This window comes from Gastrolobium bilobum, unplaced genomic scaffold (assembly GCF_033153095.1).
Source record: "Gastrolobium bilobum isolate Gb01-03AN ecotype WA unplaced genomic scaffold, APGP_CSIRO_Gbil_v1 utg1221, whole genome shotgun sequence".
Lineage (NCBI taxonomy): Eukaryota > Viridiplantae > Streptophyta > Magnoliopsida > Fabales > Fabaceae > Gastrolobium > Gastrolobium bilobum.
This window is the reverse complement of record NW_026897257.1, coordinates 732495-750965: the sequence shown is the minus strand read 5'-3', so window position 1 is coordinate 750965 and position 18471 is coordinate 732495. Positions and strand designations below refer to the sequence as shown.

Genomic DNA, 18471 nt, shown 5'->3' with positions numbered 1-18471 from the left:
TTTAATATATTCAGGCTAGGTTGTGGAAGACCAAATAGTAGAAGAATACTATGGCCGTTTCTATGAGAGATTTGGATCCAGCTTTCAAAGGAGCTGGACAAAAGGCGTATCCTGCACTCGTTAACAACAATATATTGTGCTGTTTCTGATTTATCATATTTTGATGCTGACATAGTTCAAGGTTGCTCCTACATTTGGTTCTGTTCTATGCTTAGTTTTTATTTCTTGCCTGCACACTTTCCAGTGCTTCTGCATTGTTCTCCTTAACCATACTCAGTGGACTTGAAATATGGCGTATTGAGAATTTTAATCCGGTTCTCATCCCTCAGTCTTCTTATGGGAAGTTTTTCACCGGGGACTCCTATGTGATCTTGAAGGTAAGCCATATTTTCCCCATGGTTGTTCATTCATAGAATGCTAGCCTCATTTTGGTATCCATTTTTGCAAGAAGCTTGTATTTGTATTTGTGTCAATGTTTTCATTTTTCTTATCCTCTTCATGTAGACAACTGCTTCAAAAAGTGGTGCTTTGCGCCATGATATCCATTACTGGCTTGGTAAAGACACCAGTCAGGTAAGTTTTGCTGTTTATATATTGCTATTCCCCTCCACCCTTTTTTGGTTTTGATATTTGATGTAATTTCCATTCTGTTTGTCTGCTCACCGGTGATCATAACTTCAAAATAGGATGAAGCTGGTGCTGCTGCCCTTAAGACAGTTGAGTTGGATGCAGCTCTAGGAGGACGTGCTGTTCAGTATCGTGAAGTACAGGGTCATGAAACTGAAAAGCTCCTTTCTTATTTCAAACCATGTATCATACCTCAAGAAGGTGGAATTGCCTCAGGTTTCAAACATGTTGAGGCTGAAGAACATAAGACACGACTGTTTGTATGCAAAGGGAAACATGTTGTACATGTCAAAGAGGCAAGTTTGACATTATTCCTCTGCCATTGACTCATTGAGGTTTGAGTCTTGTATATTATTATTGTGCACCAGTATACAGACACCACACATTTAAATAAACATTATTTTCTGCTTGTTGATTAGCTGCTTGTGATGATTATAGGTTCCATTTGCACGATCTTCACTCAACCATGATGATATTTTTATTCTGGACACTGAGTCCAAAATCTTCCAATTTAACGGTTCCAATTCATCTATTCAAGAAAGAGCTAAAGCATTGGAAGTTGTACAGTATATTAAGGATACCTACCATGATGGAAAATGTGAGGTAGCTGCTATTGGTAAGTGTACAAGTATATTTTAAAGTTTTAAAGGTGATTGCTTCGTATCACTAATTGTATGTATATACTTGAACTTCCATGCAGAGGACGGAAAGCTGATGTCTGATTCTGAAACTGGAGAATTCTGGGGTTTCTTTGGGGGCTTCGCTCCTCTTCCTCGGAAAACAGTCAATGATGATGATAAGCCTGCTGATTCTCATCCTCCAAAGTTGCTTTGGTAATATGCTGTTTCAGTTTTCCCACTGGAATTTTCATTTGTATTTGCACTGTCAGCATATTCCTTTCTTTTTTTAGCAAAATAATATTTGGATGCAATTCATCAATGTTTGAATGTGTTTGTAATCATACTCTTTCACCTACTGTTTTTGTTCCCCTTCGTCTGCAAACTTGTGGTAAGAGTGCTATAAATTTACTATGCTTATAGCCTAAAGTTGTGTATGTTGATAATGTGAGTATTTGGTAATGACACTGTTAAAGAATAATATAAACCATTAAAAAGATATTCACCCAACACCTTAAGATTTTAGGTTGAAGTGGTTCTTTACATGGTATCAGAGCTTCAATGACGTCACGAGTTCGATCCTCACCGCCCCTTGCTTGTAAAATTAAATAAGCATAAGGTAAAAATAAAATAAAATTTGGCCTATGCAATATCCACGTTTCAAGCCCAAATGGCTCTTACCTGACGGGGTGTGTTAGAGAATAATATAAACTATTAAAAAAACCTTCACCCAACACACTTTAAGGTTTTGGGTTGAAGTGGTTCTTTACAGATATTAATTATTGTGACAAGTACATAGATGAATTTTATTTATTATATTGAAATGTTAGATTCCATAATGCTCAAGTTATAATGAAATTATCACTTTCCAGTGTCGAAAAAGGGAAGGCAGATCCTATTGAAACTGATTCTTTGACTAAGGAATTACTGGACACAAACAAATGCTATATTCTAGATTGTGGGTTGGAAGTGTTTGCGTGGATGGGAAGAAACACATCTCTTGATGACAGAAAAAGTGCAAGCAGAGCTGCAGATGTAACACCTCTTGTTTCTTTCTCATTATCGTTGAGCATTTTGCTCTCAGTTTTAATGACTCTTGAATTGCTGTTGACCAAAAAACAGGAGTTAGTCAGTGTTACTGATCGACCAAAATCCCAAATAATCCGTATAATTGAAGGATTTGAAACAGTGATGTTCAGGTCCAAGTTTGATTCTTGGCCTGAGACAACTCCTGTAACAATGTCTGAAGATGGTCGCGGCAAGGTAGCAGGTTAGTTTTAATTAAATTTTGCAGTTGTTGTTGGCCTGAATAGGTTTCTTCACCTTTAAATTGGTTTCATCAGATCATTTGCCAGACTGTTTTAGTGTTCTTCTAATTTGTGTCTAATGTATGATTCTCTAGCACTTCTAAAACGTCAAGGATTGGATGTCAAGGGTCTTTTGAAAGCTGATCCAGTAAAAGAAGAACCTCAACCTTACATAGATTGCACGGGACATTTGCAGGTAGTCTACTAGTTTGTACAGCAAATAATTCATCGGAGCTGATATCTCATGATCTAACTTTTATTGATATTTCTTTTAATTTTTCAGTGGTCTTATATCCCTTATCTAATCAATTTCTTCTAATAAGAGAATCTTTAGAATCACGATCATTGTATCCTTAGAACTCCACTTGTCTCCCATTCTAAATATAATCATCAAAATGAGAAGCTTACAATACATAAGAGGTGTATTGATGCTGAAAGCGCATAGAAAAGTGACTAAACAAAAAGTTAAGATTTTCATAAAAGAGTAACCCTCCCTCCGGTTCTCAATTATAATTATCAAAATAACAAAATTCAACTCCTAGAATAAGGGTCATAAACACCCTTTTATAGACTAATTACAAATTGATTCAAAATTCAAAAATCTAAAATCCTAAAAATAAGAAAACTTCCTAAAATAAATATAACAATGATTAGCTTCTAAAAATAAATAAGTAATTACAATTAAATCATTCAAAATACATCCCAAATCTTATATCTCAAACCACATCAAATGTATTGCTTTACTTTTCTTGCCAAATAAATCAAAATCATATCTGCTGCTTTATTGGAACTTGGATTTGATCGTAATTTGCTATATTTCAAATCACTGCTTCTTTCAACAATTGGGCCACAACTCTGGTTGACTCTAAGCTTCTCGAGTCAATGGTTGGGCCACGTACAATGGGCCAACTGTAAGTGCATCATTCTCTCCTACTAAAAAAAGATTCATCCTTGAATCTCTGCTTCATATTCACTGATATCAATTTCTTTAGACAAAAACTCAAATGATAAATCTTCCTCTATTAGATCTTCATAATCTGATCCTCCACCAGATTTATCATAGATTGGATTATCACCATAAATTGAATCTTCATCATAAAATGGATAATCATCATAAATGAGATAATCATTATCAATCGGATAATCATCATAAATTGAATCTTCATCATAAGATGGATAATCATCATAAATGGGATAATTATCATCAATCGGATAATCATCATAAACTATGTTATGATCGTGGATATCAAAGACAGAAATGTTGATTTGCATATCTTGAAGAGTGAACAGATTTTCAGGTTGTACTTCCCAATTCTGTCCCTGGTTTAGAATCTCCAAGGGATTGACATCCTCTTCTTCGTTATCAGATTTGTCCTCTAATTCCGTTCCTTCTTCGGATTGAATGCCCAACTTTGTCAACGCAAGTCGCCGCTCTAAATATTTGATTTCCATGCTCTGCACCTCCACAAGAGTTCGCTTCAAAATTTGAATTTTCATGCATACCCGCACGAGTCGTCGGTCCAAATCTTGAATTCTCTTTCTCTGTGCCGGCATAAGTAGTCGCTCCAAAACTTGGATTTTCTTATCCAACGCTTGCTCAAGTTGGTGCTTCAAATCCTGGATCCACCTTCCGAGCTCGTCATTTTCTATGTCACGCGAGTCTATTTGATGCGGTTGTCTGTCTCCTTCAGGAATCCACGTCCCTTATCTTCACGACTCCGCCATCGATGACCTCTATGATTCTGCTCAGCCTTTGGTTGAAGGCAATCTAATGCTCTGATACCAAATGATGCCGAAAGCGCTTAGAAAAGTGGCTAAATAGAAAGTTAGGATTTTCACAAAAGAGTAACCTCTGGTTCTCAATTATAATTATCAAAATAACAAATTCAACTTGGTCATAAGCACTCTTTTATAGACTAATTACAAATTGATTCAAAATTCAAAAATCTAAAATCCTAAAAATAAGAAAACTTCCTAAAATAAATATAACAATAATTAGTTCTAAAAATAAATAAGTAATTACAATTAAATCATTCAAAATACGTCCAAAATCGTATATCTCAAATCATACCAAATGTGTTGCTTTTTTTTTCTTGCCAAATAAATCAAAATCATATCTGTTGCTTTACTGGGAATTGGATTTGATCGTAATTTATTATATTTCAAATCACTGCTTCTTTCAATAACTGGGCCATACTTATTGGGCCACAACTTTGGTTGACTCTGAGCTGTCAATGGTTGGACCATGTACAATGGGCCAACTGTGTAAGTGCATCATGTATTCTATCATATGCTTCGAATATGTGAAACCTAGATTAATGTTGGTTCATTTAGAACAAGCTGAGAAGATGCTTAATATTTTCTGTAAGAAATGAATCTAGAATTAGGTAAGGGATGTAATGTAGAATAGAAAACATGATACTTCCTACACAAATCGGATGTATAAATATCAAATCTATGATCCTTAGTTTATGTTAGAATATCGAGAGGATATTTCACATTATCATGATTATATTTTACAATAGTTTAGAGTATCTTAGATGATATCTTAAGATTGGTTTCCATGATAATATCATTATATCTTAAAATAGATTAGAGTATCATAGATGATCTCTTAGGATCGGTTTCCATAATTCCTTATGCTTCATGATTTGTTTCCTTAATCAGAAATAGGAGTCTATTATTAGTATAAATAAGGGTTATTGCTTTATCTTTAGTAACATGTCCTTTATATCAAATCATTATGAATTTGAGATTATTCAGTCTTTATTCTCTCTATTTTTTTCCCTACCTAAATCTCTGTAATTCAAATAGTTTACTTTTTGATTGACCTGCTAATTGTTAGTCCTTAAACAATTTATTATCATATTTATTTTCGGTTTAAATAAGATTTTGGTCCCTATAGTTTCTATCCATTTGGGTTTTAGTGCTTGTAGTCTATTTTCTTACTGGTCCCTATATTTTCACTAATTTGGGTTTTGATCCCTACGATTACAGTATCTGTTCATATATTTTCCACTCATTTGGGTTTTAATCCCTATAGTTTCTACTCATTTAGGATTCAGTCCCTATTTTTTCCGCAAAAGATTGGTTTTCATAGTTTCTACGTACGAAGCTGTTGGTCCCTGATGAACCAAAACCCAAATAGATGGAAACAATATGGACCAAAATCCTACTTAGACCCCCTTTTTTTTAGATTCAATTAGGTGCCGGTCAACTTTAAAATTATTTTTTTTCTCCTACTGGTATTAGGTGTAACTCCTTTAAGGCTTTACACAAGCTCTTTTGCCTAGAATCCTTTTACTTTGGTGAGTCCAAGAATTTTCCCACATTCCACTATGTTAGGATTTAAGGGTTCAATGACATATCTTAATTTTTATCAAAATTATTGTTGAGACTTAAGGCATCAAGGTGAAAGTTGTTTCCAGAGTTTTATGAATGGTTGTAGTTGATATGTTAGCCAATATTTTGTATTGCTTCATGAGCATCTGATGATTAGTATCCCTTGAGGATTTCAAAAGATATGTTCTGTGCTTCTCCCTATTTGGATGGACTGATTATGATTTGAATGTGTACTTAATTTGCTACATCTCTCTTGCTTAATTGCTTCTGTTGCTAACAAGATCTTTACCGTAACTGCATAGGTTTGGCGTGTGAATGGTCAGGAAAAGATTCTTCTTCCAGCCACTGATCAGTCAAAGTTTTATAATGGAGATTGCTACATCTTTCAGTATTCATATCCTGGAGAAGATAAGGAAGAGCATCTGATAGGAACATGGATTGGAAATAATAGCGTTGAGGTGAAAGCTTTGAATTGATTTATTCTAGTTCTTCTTGCAACGTGTGTTTATGATGATTTATTTACGTAAAAAAACTAAAAATCTGGCTGCAAAATATTTGTCTGGAGTTCAAAACTATATTAGTGAGTCACAGCTTATATATTTCGTTACACTTTACACCCAGCACTGGTAACTGTTCTTGGGACCAGAAAGTGTTGAATAAATGCAAAACTTAATTTAGTGTTGCTATAAATTTGCATTAGCCTGTGTAAAGAACCTTGGGATACACCACCCCAAGAGCTAGCTCAAAGGGTGGGAGTGTCCAAGGCCTTATAAACTCCACATTAGTTGCACATACAACCAATGTGGGACTATATATCTTAACACGTCCCCTCACACAAGAGCCCATTGGGCTTGAAGAGTGGACAATGCAACAGGCTCAGCCTACCTGTGCTAAGAAATGCCACAAGAGAAAGTGGGGGGGGAGGCGGCGAGGCTCTGATACTATGTAAAGAACCTTGGGATACACCACCCCAAGAGTCAGCTCAAAGGGTGGGAGTGCCCAAAGCCTTATAAACTCCACATTAGTTGCACATACAACCAATGTGGAACTATATATCTCAACAGCCTGCATTCCTTACAAGCTTTCTTTGTTGAAATTAGGAAGAAAGAGCTTCAGCTCTTGCACAAGCAAGCAAAATGGTTGAGTCAATGAAGTTTCTTCCTTCCCTGGTAATTTACCTTCAAATGTGTTATTTTCAATTTGTTGAGAGATTATGTGTGCTCACAGCTTATGTTCTTATTGATGTTATCCATGTGTGATTGATTGAAGGCTCGTATTTATGAAGGCAGTGAACCAATTCAATTTCATTCCATCCTCCAAAGCTTTATTGTTTATAAGGTTTGTGGGATTCTGATATCCGGGTACCTAAGAAAAAACCTCTTTATATAAATAACTTATTTTTTCTTTATTACGGTCATTTATTTCAATTGTCTATCAGGGTGGACTTAGTGATGGATACAAGAATTACATTGTGGAGAAGGAAATTCCAGATGAGACATACAGCGAGGATGGTGTTGCATTATTCCGCATCCAGGGCTCTGGACCGGACAATATGCAAGCTATACAAGTTGAATCGGTATGGCATCTTGTCTATTTATAATGGCCATCTCTATCCTCTCATTTTTGTATGGGCAATTGACACCTTTGAATTTTACCAATTTTATTTATATACTCACAATTTTTCTTTTCATTTCTTTTGTTAATAAGGTTGCATCCTCCTTGAATTCCTCCTATTGCTACATACTACATAGTGGGGATACTCTTTTTACTTGGTCTGGAAGTTTTACAACTTCAGATGACCAGGAACTTGTTGACAGAATGCTGGATTTCATCAAGGTCTGTCATGTTCCAAGATATACTTAATGTGAAAAATTTGATTCATCGAAACAAACACCAAAAGTTTTGCTTTTGTCAATATATTCATGTTGGACAAGCAGCTAAAAATGGGTGAGATTTAACATGTTTTCACGTTAAAAGTAGTTAACTATACTGGTTATTACCTCACTTGCTATTGGGCTATATTGGATCGGTTCTGGGCTCAGTCCCACTAGGTGGCATTTCCCCGAGCCACATACCCATACTAGAAATTTTACCAAAATAGAGAAAGTTATATTTACAAACTTTTTGTTTACAAACTACACTAAGTATGACTGGTCGGCGGTCATACTTCAATCAAAAATGTATGACCGGTCATACTTAGTGTAATTTATAAAAAAAGTTTGTAAACGGATTCTTTCCCAAATAAAAAATATATCACTGATTATTAATTAATACACATGCTCACCAATTGTCTGCAGCCGGAATTACAATGCAAACCACAAAAGGAAGGTGCAGAATCTGAACAGTTTTGGGATTTGTTAGGAGGAAAATCCGAATATCCCAGTCAAAAGATTGTGCGGGATGATGAAAATGATCCTCACCTGTTTTCTTGCAACTTCTCGGAAGGTAAGGACTAATTTCTTGTTAGCTCTAAAGCTTTATCTGATCTCCACCCCCCAGACCACTCTCTTCTTGAAGGCAAATGGCTGACTTGTTTGTGATGGTTTCTTTCCCTGCCTGATTGCCCAACGTGAAGGAAATTTAAAGGTGTGTACACCCACTCATCTGTTGATATGCATGATTTTGGAATATTCTGACTTAGGTTGATCCCGTGGTATGAAGGCATGTTATAGAAGTTATTGCCTTTTAGTCAATATTTCATTTATAATGTTTTACCTGTTAAGTTTCCCTTCATTGATAAAAGATCAATGATGCAATCCATTTTCAGCACGATATCAATAATTCAAAAGGAATGAAAAACAAGCTAGTTTGGTCAAACTGATAATATGGGTAAAACATAAATCTGAGTCCTTAAGAATGATGAGCAATGAAAAACTACAAAATAGGGATGACATACAGTTTTGGAGGACACTTTTTCCAATATCAGCACCGCTGTCAATCAAATCTGTGGCTGAAAAGATGCATTTTTGGGTTTTCATTAAGTTATTATAATGGGATTCTGTATGTGTCTGATCACTTAATCATATGTCTTGTGATATATTATAATTTTACACTTATTGAAAATGTTGCTGACACGGACAACAAAGGTGTAAGTCAAACTCATATACCTGGTTGGCATAATGATCGGAAAAATAGAACAAAATACAGCTATCCAGATCCACATAAAACACTATGTTATGACTTAGGACATGATAATATGTTGCAAAGTGGTTACGGCCATCTTGGCTTCCTTTATAGACTAACTTTGGGTGTAGAATGCTAACAGAAAGACTGGCCAATTTATTATTGATCACTTTTCTAGTATGACATTTCATATAATAAAAGCACATTTAGTATATGCAGGCATAAGGGTGAATTTACTGCTGTGTCTTATGCTTTGCTTATGAAGATGCATGTTTGGCTTTATTCTGCTGCGATGCATTAATCTAAAGCAATGGTTGCAGGCGAAAGAGATATACAACTTTTCCCAGGATGATTTGATGACAGAAGATATTTTCATCTTGGATTGTCACTCTGAAATCTTTGTTTGGGTAGGCCAGCAGGTTGATCCCAAGAGTAGAATGCAGGCTCTAACAATTGGTGAGGTATAACTGGTTTTGCTTTGGCTGGAAGCTATAAACATACTAGTATAATTTATTGACTAGTATTTTGAAGAGTTCTTTATCAATCTAACTTCTTACCACTTGGTCATGTGTTGTCTTTAGCTTTTTAAATGTGGATTTAACTGTGACAACTCTTTATCATTAGAATACCATAAGTTTTTGACTTAGCGTCTTCAATTTCTTTTACATGTTAGTATTTCTTAAGTCAGGTGGGCAATTCTTAACTTATTCTTTGGAATTGTACAGAAATTTCTTGAGCATGATTTTCTTCTAGAAAAATTATCTCGTTTAGCTCCAATATATACTGTCATGGAAGGTAGTGAGCCAGCTTTCTTCACTCGCTTCTTTAAATGGGAGTCCGCAAAATCTGCAGTAAGTTTTTCAATGTAATAGCATAATTTATGACTTTGAATAGTCTTAAAATTCTGACTATCGATAATTCCTTTTTTTGGTAGATGCTGGGAAACTCATTTCAAAGGAAGCTTACAATCATGAAAAATGGGGGTGCTCCACCTTTGATTGTAAGCCATTTTTTCTTTGCTTCCTTCACAATCTTCAATAACTGCTTTTTGAAGAACGAGGAGTGACCACTGGGAACTCTTTCAGTCTGAATTTCCATATTATTGTCACGTCTTATTTTATATCTTTCTTTGATAACTGTTACGAGTGAAATACTTTTATCCTACAAAGGATTCTGTCTCCAACCAAAATCACTTTTCATTATCATTTTTCCTTGTTAAGAGTTTGAGGAATGAAACTGTGTTTCTACCTAAGGGAATTTTTCAAACCCATTTTTGATTCATTAATGTAATGATTATAGGTATACTAATGTATAAAACTTTAAAATAGCAATTCATTATAACTGGAACTAATTAAGGCTGTGTGAATAATGATTAATGGATTAAAGTAGTCATTAAGTTGTACATATTTAGTGCCAATTATATTAATTATCAAAAAGAGTTGGATGCGGTGGAAAGGGAGGCGTTCTCTGAGGGTGAGAACGGAAGTTAAAATTATGGAGAAGGCTGGATGGATTAGTTTTACCGCAATGTCTGTAGGGATATCCTGGTAAAAATAAATAAATAAATACTGAAGTGTGGCATAAGCATTTGAAATGAGTCAACCAAGAGTCACAGCAGGAAGTCAATGATATAATAGAAAGACACTGCTTCTTTTCTACAATTAATTGTTGCTTGGTCTCATATTAAAGCTTGAAGAAACTTTTAAACATGCTTTCCTTATTGCTACGTTGAATAAAATTAGGTAATTTCGAAAGTGAACTACACAGGGTTGATTGAAGAGAATATTATCTTAGTATTGAATTCAAGGATCTGAAATAAGTGCTGATCCTTTGTAGAGGAGAGGGTGGATACGGTTCTGACATGATGTAAAAACCATACTCTTTTGGGCTTTAACTGACATGTGTCTCACTCTCAGAGAGTTCTGATTCTAATGTACTTCATCTATTATTTTTTTTGAACTTAACGGAAAAAAGGTTACAAAGCTGGGCACATTCTTAAATGAGAAATGCCCCTCATATCAGTATCTAAGACAGCAACACAATCTCTAGGTGGCTGTTCAAAAACATGCATGTCCCAATCATCAAAACAATAACCCATGTCAGCTAGTCTATCCGCAAGCGCATTGCCCTCCCTGTAGGCATGGCTGAACTTCAGAGTCCAGGATCTTTGTGTCAATTCTCTAATCTTGTTAACCAACGGGGCTTGTGGATGGTGCCTTTCACATTGGACATCCACCAGCTGCATAACTGTTTGCGAATCCCCTTCCACCCAAAGCATAACTGTACTTCATCTATTAATTTGCTCTACCTTATTGCTTTATAGGGAAAGCACTATTAATCAATATTTTGTTTGTATCTGCATTTATCTGTTTGGTTGTTGAATTATCAGAAACCCAAACGAAGAGCAACAGTATCTTATGGGGGAAGGTCTGTTAGTGTGCCAGATAAATCCCAGCGTTCACGGAGCATGTCTGTTAGTGCTGACCATGTTCGTGTGAGGGGAAGATCTCCAGCCTTTAATGCACTAGCAGCTACCTTCGAGAGCCCAAAAGATAGGAACCTTTCAACTCCACCTCCAATGATTAGAAAACTGTACCCAAAATCTATGACACCGGATTCGGCAAATCTGGCATCTAAATCTTCAGCCATAGCTCGACTTAGTTCTAGTTTTGAACCTACAGCACGAGAAAATTTGATTCCTCGATCAGTGAAAGGTATGCAATGGATGAGTTCATTGACATTTGATATTAGTTTTAGAATTTGCTCTAACTGTAAATGCCTTTTTCTCTTCTCTTGGTTGTTATGATGTGCAGGGAGTTCAGATACCTCCAAATCAAACCCTGAGACAAATGACAAGGAGGATTCTATGAGCAGTATACAGGAAGGTATGCAAGAGGGAGAAGCTGAAGATGATGAAGGTGTCCCAGTTTACCCATATGAACGCATTAATACAGCTTCTACAGATCCTGTAGAAGACATTGACGTTACTAAAAGAGAGGTATAATGAAAATATGTAGATATAGCATCTCTTTTCTTGTCATCTTTTTTCTAGTTTTTCCTCCGTTCTTTGGGAAATTGCATCTTATAATTAAGCTTTATTTCATTTTAGTACTAAATTGTTTGAGCTTCATGCGAGTACAGGCTTATTTGTCATCTGCGGAGTTCAAAGAGAAATTTGGAATGGTTAAGAGCGATTTCTACAAGTTGCCAAAATGGAAACAGAACAAACTCAAAATGGCCATTCAGTTGTTCTGAATCTTAAAGCATGCTTTGCCTTCTGTCTGCTCCGTGCAGTTCAGGTTGCAGGAAGAAGGAATTTGCTTGTCAAAGTTTAATTTTTTTTCCCCTTAGCAACACACCTTTAAACGGTAGAATCTCATGATTAGTGAGACCAGCATGAGATTTCGTTTGTTTATTGAATGGAGATTGGAGAGTATTGCATAGCTCGGGGAGCTTGCTATCTGTTTTGCACTGTGAAACTGAACATGTGGAATGAAAGGGACTGCATCAGTGTTTAACATAGCTGCCTCTGCTCCCAAGAAGCTTTTTCATATTGAAGATAGAAATAGAGTTTGTTTTCTTTGCACTGGTTTGATGTTTAGGGTTCTTTCTTTGATGATAGCTGCTTGGATTTAAATTTATTGGGCAAGGGTTGTTTGTGAGCTTGCCTTTTTGGGTTTCTTGTTAACCATTTTTTCATTCAAAATTGATTTGGCGCAGCAATTGGGCTTGCAATACTTAGGTTGTATGATAACTGAGATGAAGTTGTACAGTGTGTAAAAAATACTTGTTATTTATTTGGAAATAAATGTGTGTTTCTTTTCCTTCTCAATTACAGTGTTTCAACATTTTACCTTGATCATATATAATGCGTGTAGAGTACTTTTGCCTCGACTCGTAAAAATCTGAACTCATATGTCTAAGAATTGATTGTTGGAATCAGATTTGAATTTGTATAAAAACTCATTTAATAAAAAAACTTCAAGCTCCAATTCAAAAGTCTGGTCTTAGAGTCTTTCGGACTGGCCTAGTATACTAATTTTTATTTTTATTTTATTTTTTTTACTACTCATAATAGCTCTCTCTTTCTCCTCAATCCATTTCACCACATTTTATTAATTAAACAAACTTTTTGAATGATTTTGTTCTATATTGTGTTGTTTGAATATATATTGAATTTATGAATTTTTGTAGAATTATTAGTGCTATTGATTGTATATTTTGCTTGGATAAATTTTAGTTGTCTTATTTTTTTAATAGGTTAAACCAGACTTTTATTTTTTGTAAATAAGCTAGGCCATAGGCCGATAATTATATTCATAACAGATAACAGGTTAGGTCAGACTGATATATTTAAACACAGACTTAGTTTTTTAAGACTAAAGCCGGGTCTGGCTCGGCCAATTAACACCCCTGATTGTGCGTCCAAGCACTTGGGCTAAGGAGAAAACATAGATATTTCTTATCAACTTGCTTTATCTTTTTGCCCCCAAGTAATAGTCTATAACCCTCATTGCAAAGATTAATGAAGTTTAATTACTCCAAATATAAATAATATTTTTTCATGTGCTAGCCAAACAATTATGTTAAGTTCTTGCGTAAGGACTCGATATGGCGGATGCATCAAACTGAATGAAGAGCATAACACCATTTTTATAATCTTTGCAATTCATTTGCAATTCACATCGTCTAAATAAACTTGTGAATGTGAATAAAAAAGCATAATTGTCTAAATACAAGTGTGAATATAAATAAAAAGTATCCTTAGAAAAGTGGTCATTTTGACTTCTCTATTCAAATGATGCATCTGAGCTGACTCGCTTGGATTGGACTTTTTTATTATTTATTTTTTTATTTAGAAAATTTTAATAATTGCTAGTTATTTCCTTCTTGTTATTTTAGATTATGTTTGAGTGTGCGTTGATTGTGCGTTATCTCCTTTGATTGCGCATGATTATAGTTATTTACTTTTTTTGTTATTTTGTTTTTGCCTATTTAAGGCTTGGAGAACTCTATTGTTAGGAGGTTGTTTTTGGTTAAATAAAATTAAGAAAAGAGAAATAGTATTTTCTCGCAATCCTTGTGTTCGTTCTTATTTCTGTTTAGTCAATTGGTTACTGTTTTAGGATTATTTGGTAATCAGAGCTCTGGTTGTCACATAAATGGTTGAACAGAACAATGGCGGTCGAAGTCAAGGTCGTGGACGACGGGGTGAGGCGACGGTGACAGTAGAGGGCATGTTAACACCCTTAACGATGACGGCGAACAACCACACATTGACGTGCGACACACCATAATTGTAGCAATGGCTGCTACATTGGCAGAACATGGTAGGCAAATTGCTCTGGTTGTCACATAAATGGCTGAACAGAACAATGGCGGTCGAAGTCAAGGTCGTGGACGACGGGGTCGAGGCGACGGCGACAGTAGAGGGCATGTTAACACCCTTAACGTTGACAGCGAACAACCACACATTGACGTGCGACACACCATAATTGTAGCAATGCCTGCTACATTGGCAGAACATGGTAGGCGAATTCAGGAGCTCGAACAACTGTTTGTCCAAACACAGTTGGACGAGTCAGATGAATGAAGGGAATCTGAAAGATCATCTCATGAGGAGGAAAGGAGCAAAAACTCATTCTGGAATTGGAATGAGGAGCGACGAGGACGAAGTCAACCTCGAAATCAATCCTTTTTTTGCTAATATTGGGTGAAGATTGAGATCCAGGAATTCGAGGGCATCACTCATACAGATGAGTTTATCGACGGGTCACACATCGTCGAAAAGGTCTTTGACATCATAGACTTGACAGAAGACCAGAAGTTCCCGATCTATGATGAATATGATGAAGAGCAAGATGATGAGAATCCTGTTATGGATGCTCCAATTTATGACGAGTTCCCTATCTATGATAAGTATGATTGGGAGCAAGGCGACAAGAATCCAGAGGTGGAAGAAATCTCTTGTAGTGATTCCAATAGGAAGTCAGTTATTAGAAATTCTAATATCTCTGACAAAGATGAAGTTCTAACCAAAAATATCATGCAGAATGATCCTTCACCCAAGAAGTCTTTAGTTTGCAAGCAGTATTATGAATTTGGGGACAACGAGCATAACAACTTTATGCTCAATGGAGATAAAGATTTAGCTTTTGGTAAAAGCTTAATTTGAGATCGTCAAGGGCAATGGGACTTGTTGGTACACCAGACAAAGTTTTCCTACGACGGATCACAGATGCGATCATTGATCCAAACTACAAATGAATATACCAAGAATATCAAAGAATCGCATTTTCAATTCCTAATCTTAATTAGGAAATTTGGTGATATTGTACCAGAAGAGTTACCACCTGGGTTACCACCTGAAGAAGTTCATATCAATGAAGACGAAACAGATTCGAGAGCGAATCTTTTTCAAGTGGAAGAGAATGATGCACTCGAGCTGACTCGCTTGGATTGGACTTTTTCATTATTTATTTCTTTATTTAGGAAATTTTAATAATTGCTAGTTATTTCCTTTTTGTTATTTTAGATTATGTTTGAGTGTGCGTTGATTGTGCGTTATCTCCTTTGATTGCGCATGATTATAGTTATTTACTTTTTTTGTTATTTTATTTTTGCCTATTTAAGGCTTGGAGAACCCTATTGTTAGGAGGTTGTTTTTAGTTAAATAAAATTAAGAAAAGAGAATAGTATTTTCTCGCAATCCTTGTGTTCGTTCTTATTTCTGTTTAGCCAATTGGTTACTGCTTTGGCATTACTATTTATAACCAGATTTTTGACCGTATTAATGAAGTTCTTAGAACATTTTATTGGATCAATATAAAATTGAAATACTTTATCTAAATAATGTAGTGAGACACATATTCAAGTTTCAAATAGGATATCTGTGATCAAGTCGTTGTATGAGATATGCATGACTTTCACAATGACAAACGAGCGCTATATGGAGTGTGCATCCCCTGTCAATAACTTGAACTCTCACGTCCCATGCACAATTTAAATATGTGCATCTCTACATACAACTTAAATGCACACATTCTATAAATGCACATATTTCATTGTATTATTTTAATAAAATCTTTTTAAGCTATACATCAATCAATCAGATAAAAACTTTCAAATTTTGCATGGTAATGAAGCCCATATCGCAGTATCATCCTACATGGCACATAAATTTTTTTTTTTTTTTTTTTCAAACTAGAATAAGTTTTAAATAAGTCTTAAAACCATATCAAGTTGACTTGTTTTTGCGTTTACATTACATTAGGGTAAAACCAAGAAAATGCAAAAAAGATAGAAGATGTTGAGAGAATATGAATAGTCTTCATGAAATAATAATCTGATACTAAGTTCTAATATTTCAAACAAAAACAACCACTGAATAACAACTCTTAATATTAACTCCTAAGGAGTAAGGAACTCAATAGAATCAGCTGTGATTCTGGTACTGGTACAGGGAGCTGCTAATCTGCCTGTCCGTTACTCACAGTAATGCTCAACACATCTTTGAAGATAGCTGAAGGCACTTAGGGCAGTATCTCTTTCAATAATAGTACTAATCTTATTTCAATGATAAGATATACTGTATAAAAATGTTTCATACACATGAACATCACAAAAGACTTGTTCCTTAGATGATATATCTGCGTTTTATTTTCCATATCTATCGTTGCTCTTTCTTATGATAGTATTACAATTTGTATATGGAAAGGAAATTAGCAGTATATTTTTCCCAAAACGTTATTTATGTAATAAAGTTATATTTTCTGTAATTTCAAAACCATGTTTTGAGAAAAAAGATACAGGATATTTTAGTTAAATCAGGAAAGTAAAATTTTTAAAATATTCTAATTTTTTTCCTAAACCCAAAAATAACGTCATTTTGAAATTGTTAGAGATAATTTTATCTCACTTTCCCCATTTTTTGTTATATTTTTTAAAATAATTTTATGAATTTATTTTTTGTTTAACGAAACTGGATAAACATCGAGTACATATAACATGGATCTGTCAATGTTAAGAATTGCTACGAAAAATGGTAAAAATTAATAAGAAAAAATTATAAAAAAAAGTAAATAAAAATGGATTTTAGAAAATAACAAATGAGATTTTCCTACAAGTCTTAATAAAATTAGCCTTGTTACTACAATCAGATAAATAAAATTTTGGAAACTTTAGGTAAAGTGGAAATTTATAAAAAAAAAAAAAAAAAAATGGAAACTTTGATAAAAATTTATAAAAAACAAATAAAATGGAAACTTGCTCTTTGCTTTTAGTTTGGAAACTTTGGTACCCTTGCCCCAAAATATGTAATAGCATATAACCTTCATTGCAAGTCACGGCAAGGAAGAAGCTATCCAGACAATTCTGTTACGTTCTTGTGTGACTAGTTAATGCCTATTGGTGGATGCATCAAACCGAATGAAGGGCACAATGCTATTTCAATCCATTTCGCAATTCAAATTGTTCAAATACATTTTTGAATCTGAACAAGAAAGCATCATTCCAAAATGCTCCATATTCTTTTTCCAAGTAAAATAAGTTATAAATTAGTCTAAAAACCGTGTCACGTTGGTTTCTTTCTTTTCATGTTTACAATACAGGAGGGTAAAACCGAGAAAACTCAGGAAAATGCAGAAAAGATAGAAGATGTTTAGACTTTAGAGAATATAAAAAGTCTTCATGAATTCAAAGAATTATACTGGGATATACAGAGTTCTGATATTTACATGATAGAAAACCGAATAGTAATTCCTAACTAACACAACGGAATCAGTTGTGACTCTGGTACGCCGGGAGCTGCTAATCTCCCTGTCTGTTGCTGAAAGTAATGTTGAACACATCTTTGAAGATAACTGAAGTCACTTAAGTAGACAATATCGCTTACAATAATAATATTCACACACATGAACGTCACAATACACATGAGTTTATTGAGGAAAAGATACCAATAGCCTGTAACTATGAGTAACACAGAGATCGTTCTTCTTCCTCCTTCTCCTTCTCCTTCTCCTTCTCCTTCTCCTCCTCCTTCTTCTTCTTCTCCTCCTTCTTCTCCTTCTTCTGCTTCTTCTCCTGCTTCTGCTTCTTCTCCTTCTTCTGCTTCTTCTTCTTCTTTCTTCCTCCTCTTCTTCTTCCTCTTCCTCTCCTTCTTCTTCTCCTTCTTCTTACTCTTCTTCTTCTCCTTCTTCCTCTTCCTCTTCCTCTTCCTTCTTTTTCTTCTTCTTTCTTCTTCTTCTTCTTCTTCTTCTTCGTCTTCTTCTTCCTCCTCCTCCCCCTCCTCCTCCTCCTCCTCTTCTTCTTCTTCTTCTTCTTCTTCCTCTTCTTCTTCTTCTCCTCCTCCTTCTTCTTCTTCTCCTTCTTCTCCTCCTCCTTCTTCTTCTTCTCCTTCTTCTCCTTCTTCTCCTTCTTCTTCTTCAAGAAACCTCAAATTGTGCAAGGGCATATCA

At 35.1% G+C, this 18471-nt stretch overlaps 1 protein-coding gene across 3 annotated transcripts; it reads left to right on the top strand.

Moving 5' to 3' along the window:
• LOC133305335 (villin-4-like) lies at window positions 1-12787 on the top strand. Of its 3 annotated transcripts, none has more exons than XM_061505521.1 (22): window positions 1-106; window positions 278-377; window positions 505-573; window positions 687-923; window positions 1066-1243; window positions 1328-1460; window positions 2117-2279; window positions 2367-2514; window positions 2647-2747; window positions 6196-6351; window positions 6994-7062; window positions 7163-7231; window positions 7332-7469; window positions 7601-7729; window positions 8191-8338; window positions 8469-8479; window positions 9337-9477; window positions 9742-9867; window positions 9951-10016; window positions 11406-11730; window positions 11830-12014; window positions 12158-12787. In XM_061505521.1, exons 1-22 carry the CDS (start codon window positions 51-53, stop codon window positions 12269-12271), a joined length of 2862 nt encoding a protein of 953 aa, XP_061361505.1. In that variant the 5' UTR covers window positions 1-50; the 3' UTR covers window positions 12272-12787. The 3 variants fall into 3 exon arrangements, with proteins under 3 accessions (XP_061361505.1, XP_061361506.1, XP_061361507.1); XM_061505522.1 differs by having other exon boundaries at window positions 11406-11745; XM_061505523.1 differs by lacking the exon at window positions 8469-8479 and having other exon boundaries at window positions 8191-8333; window positions 9321-9477.
• The last annotated feature ends 5684 nt before the right edge of the window (window positions 12788-18471 follow it).

Bases quoted from the DNA above. Each gene is read 5' to 3' on its own strand.
- LOC133305335 (XM_061505522.1), top strand. From the start codon at position 51: ATGGCCGTTTCTATGAGAGATTTGGATCCAGCTTTCAAAGGAGCTGGA. The intron at 1,461-2,116 runs GTAATATGCTGT...ATCACTTTCCAG, and splicing joins CATCCTCCAAAGTTGCTTTG to TGTCGAAAAAGGGAAGGCAG. The intron at 11,746-11,829 runs GTTCATTGACAT...TATGATGTGCAG, and splicing joins GAAAGGTATGCAATGGATGA to GGAGTTCAGATACCTCCAAA.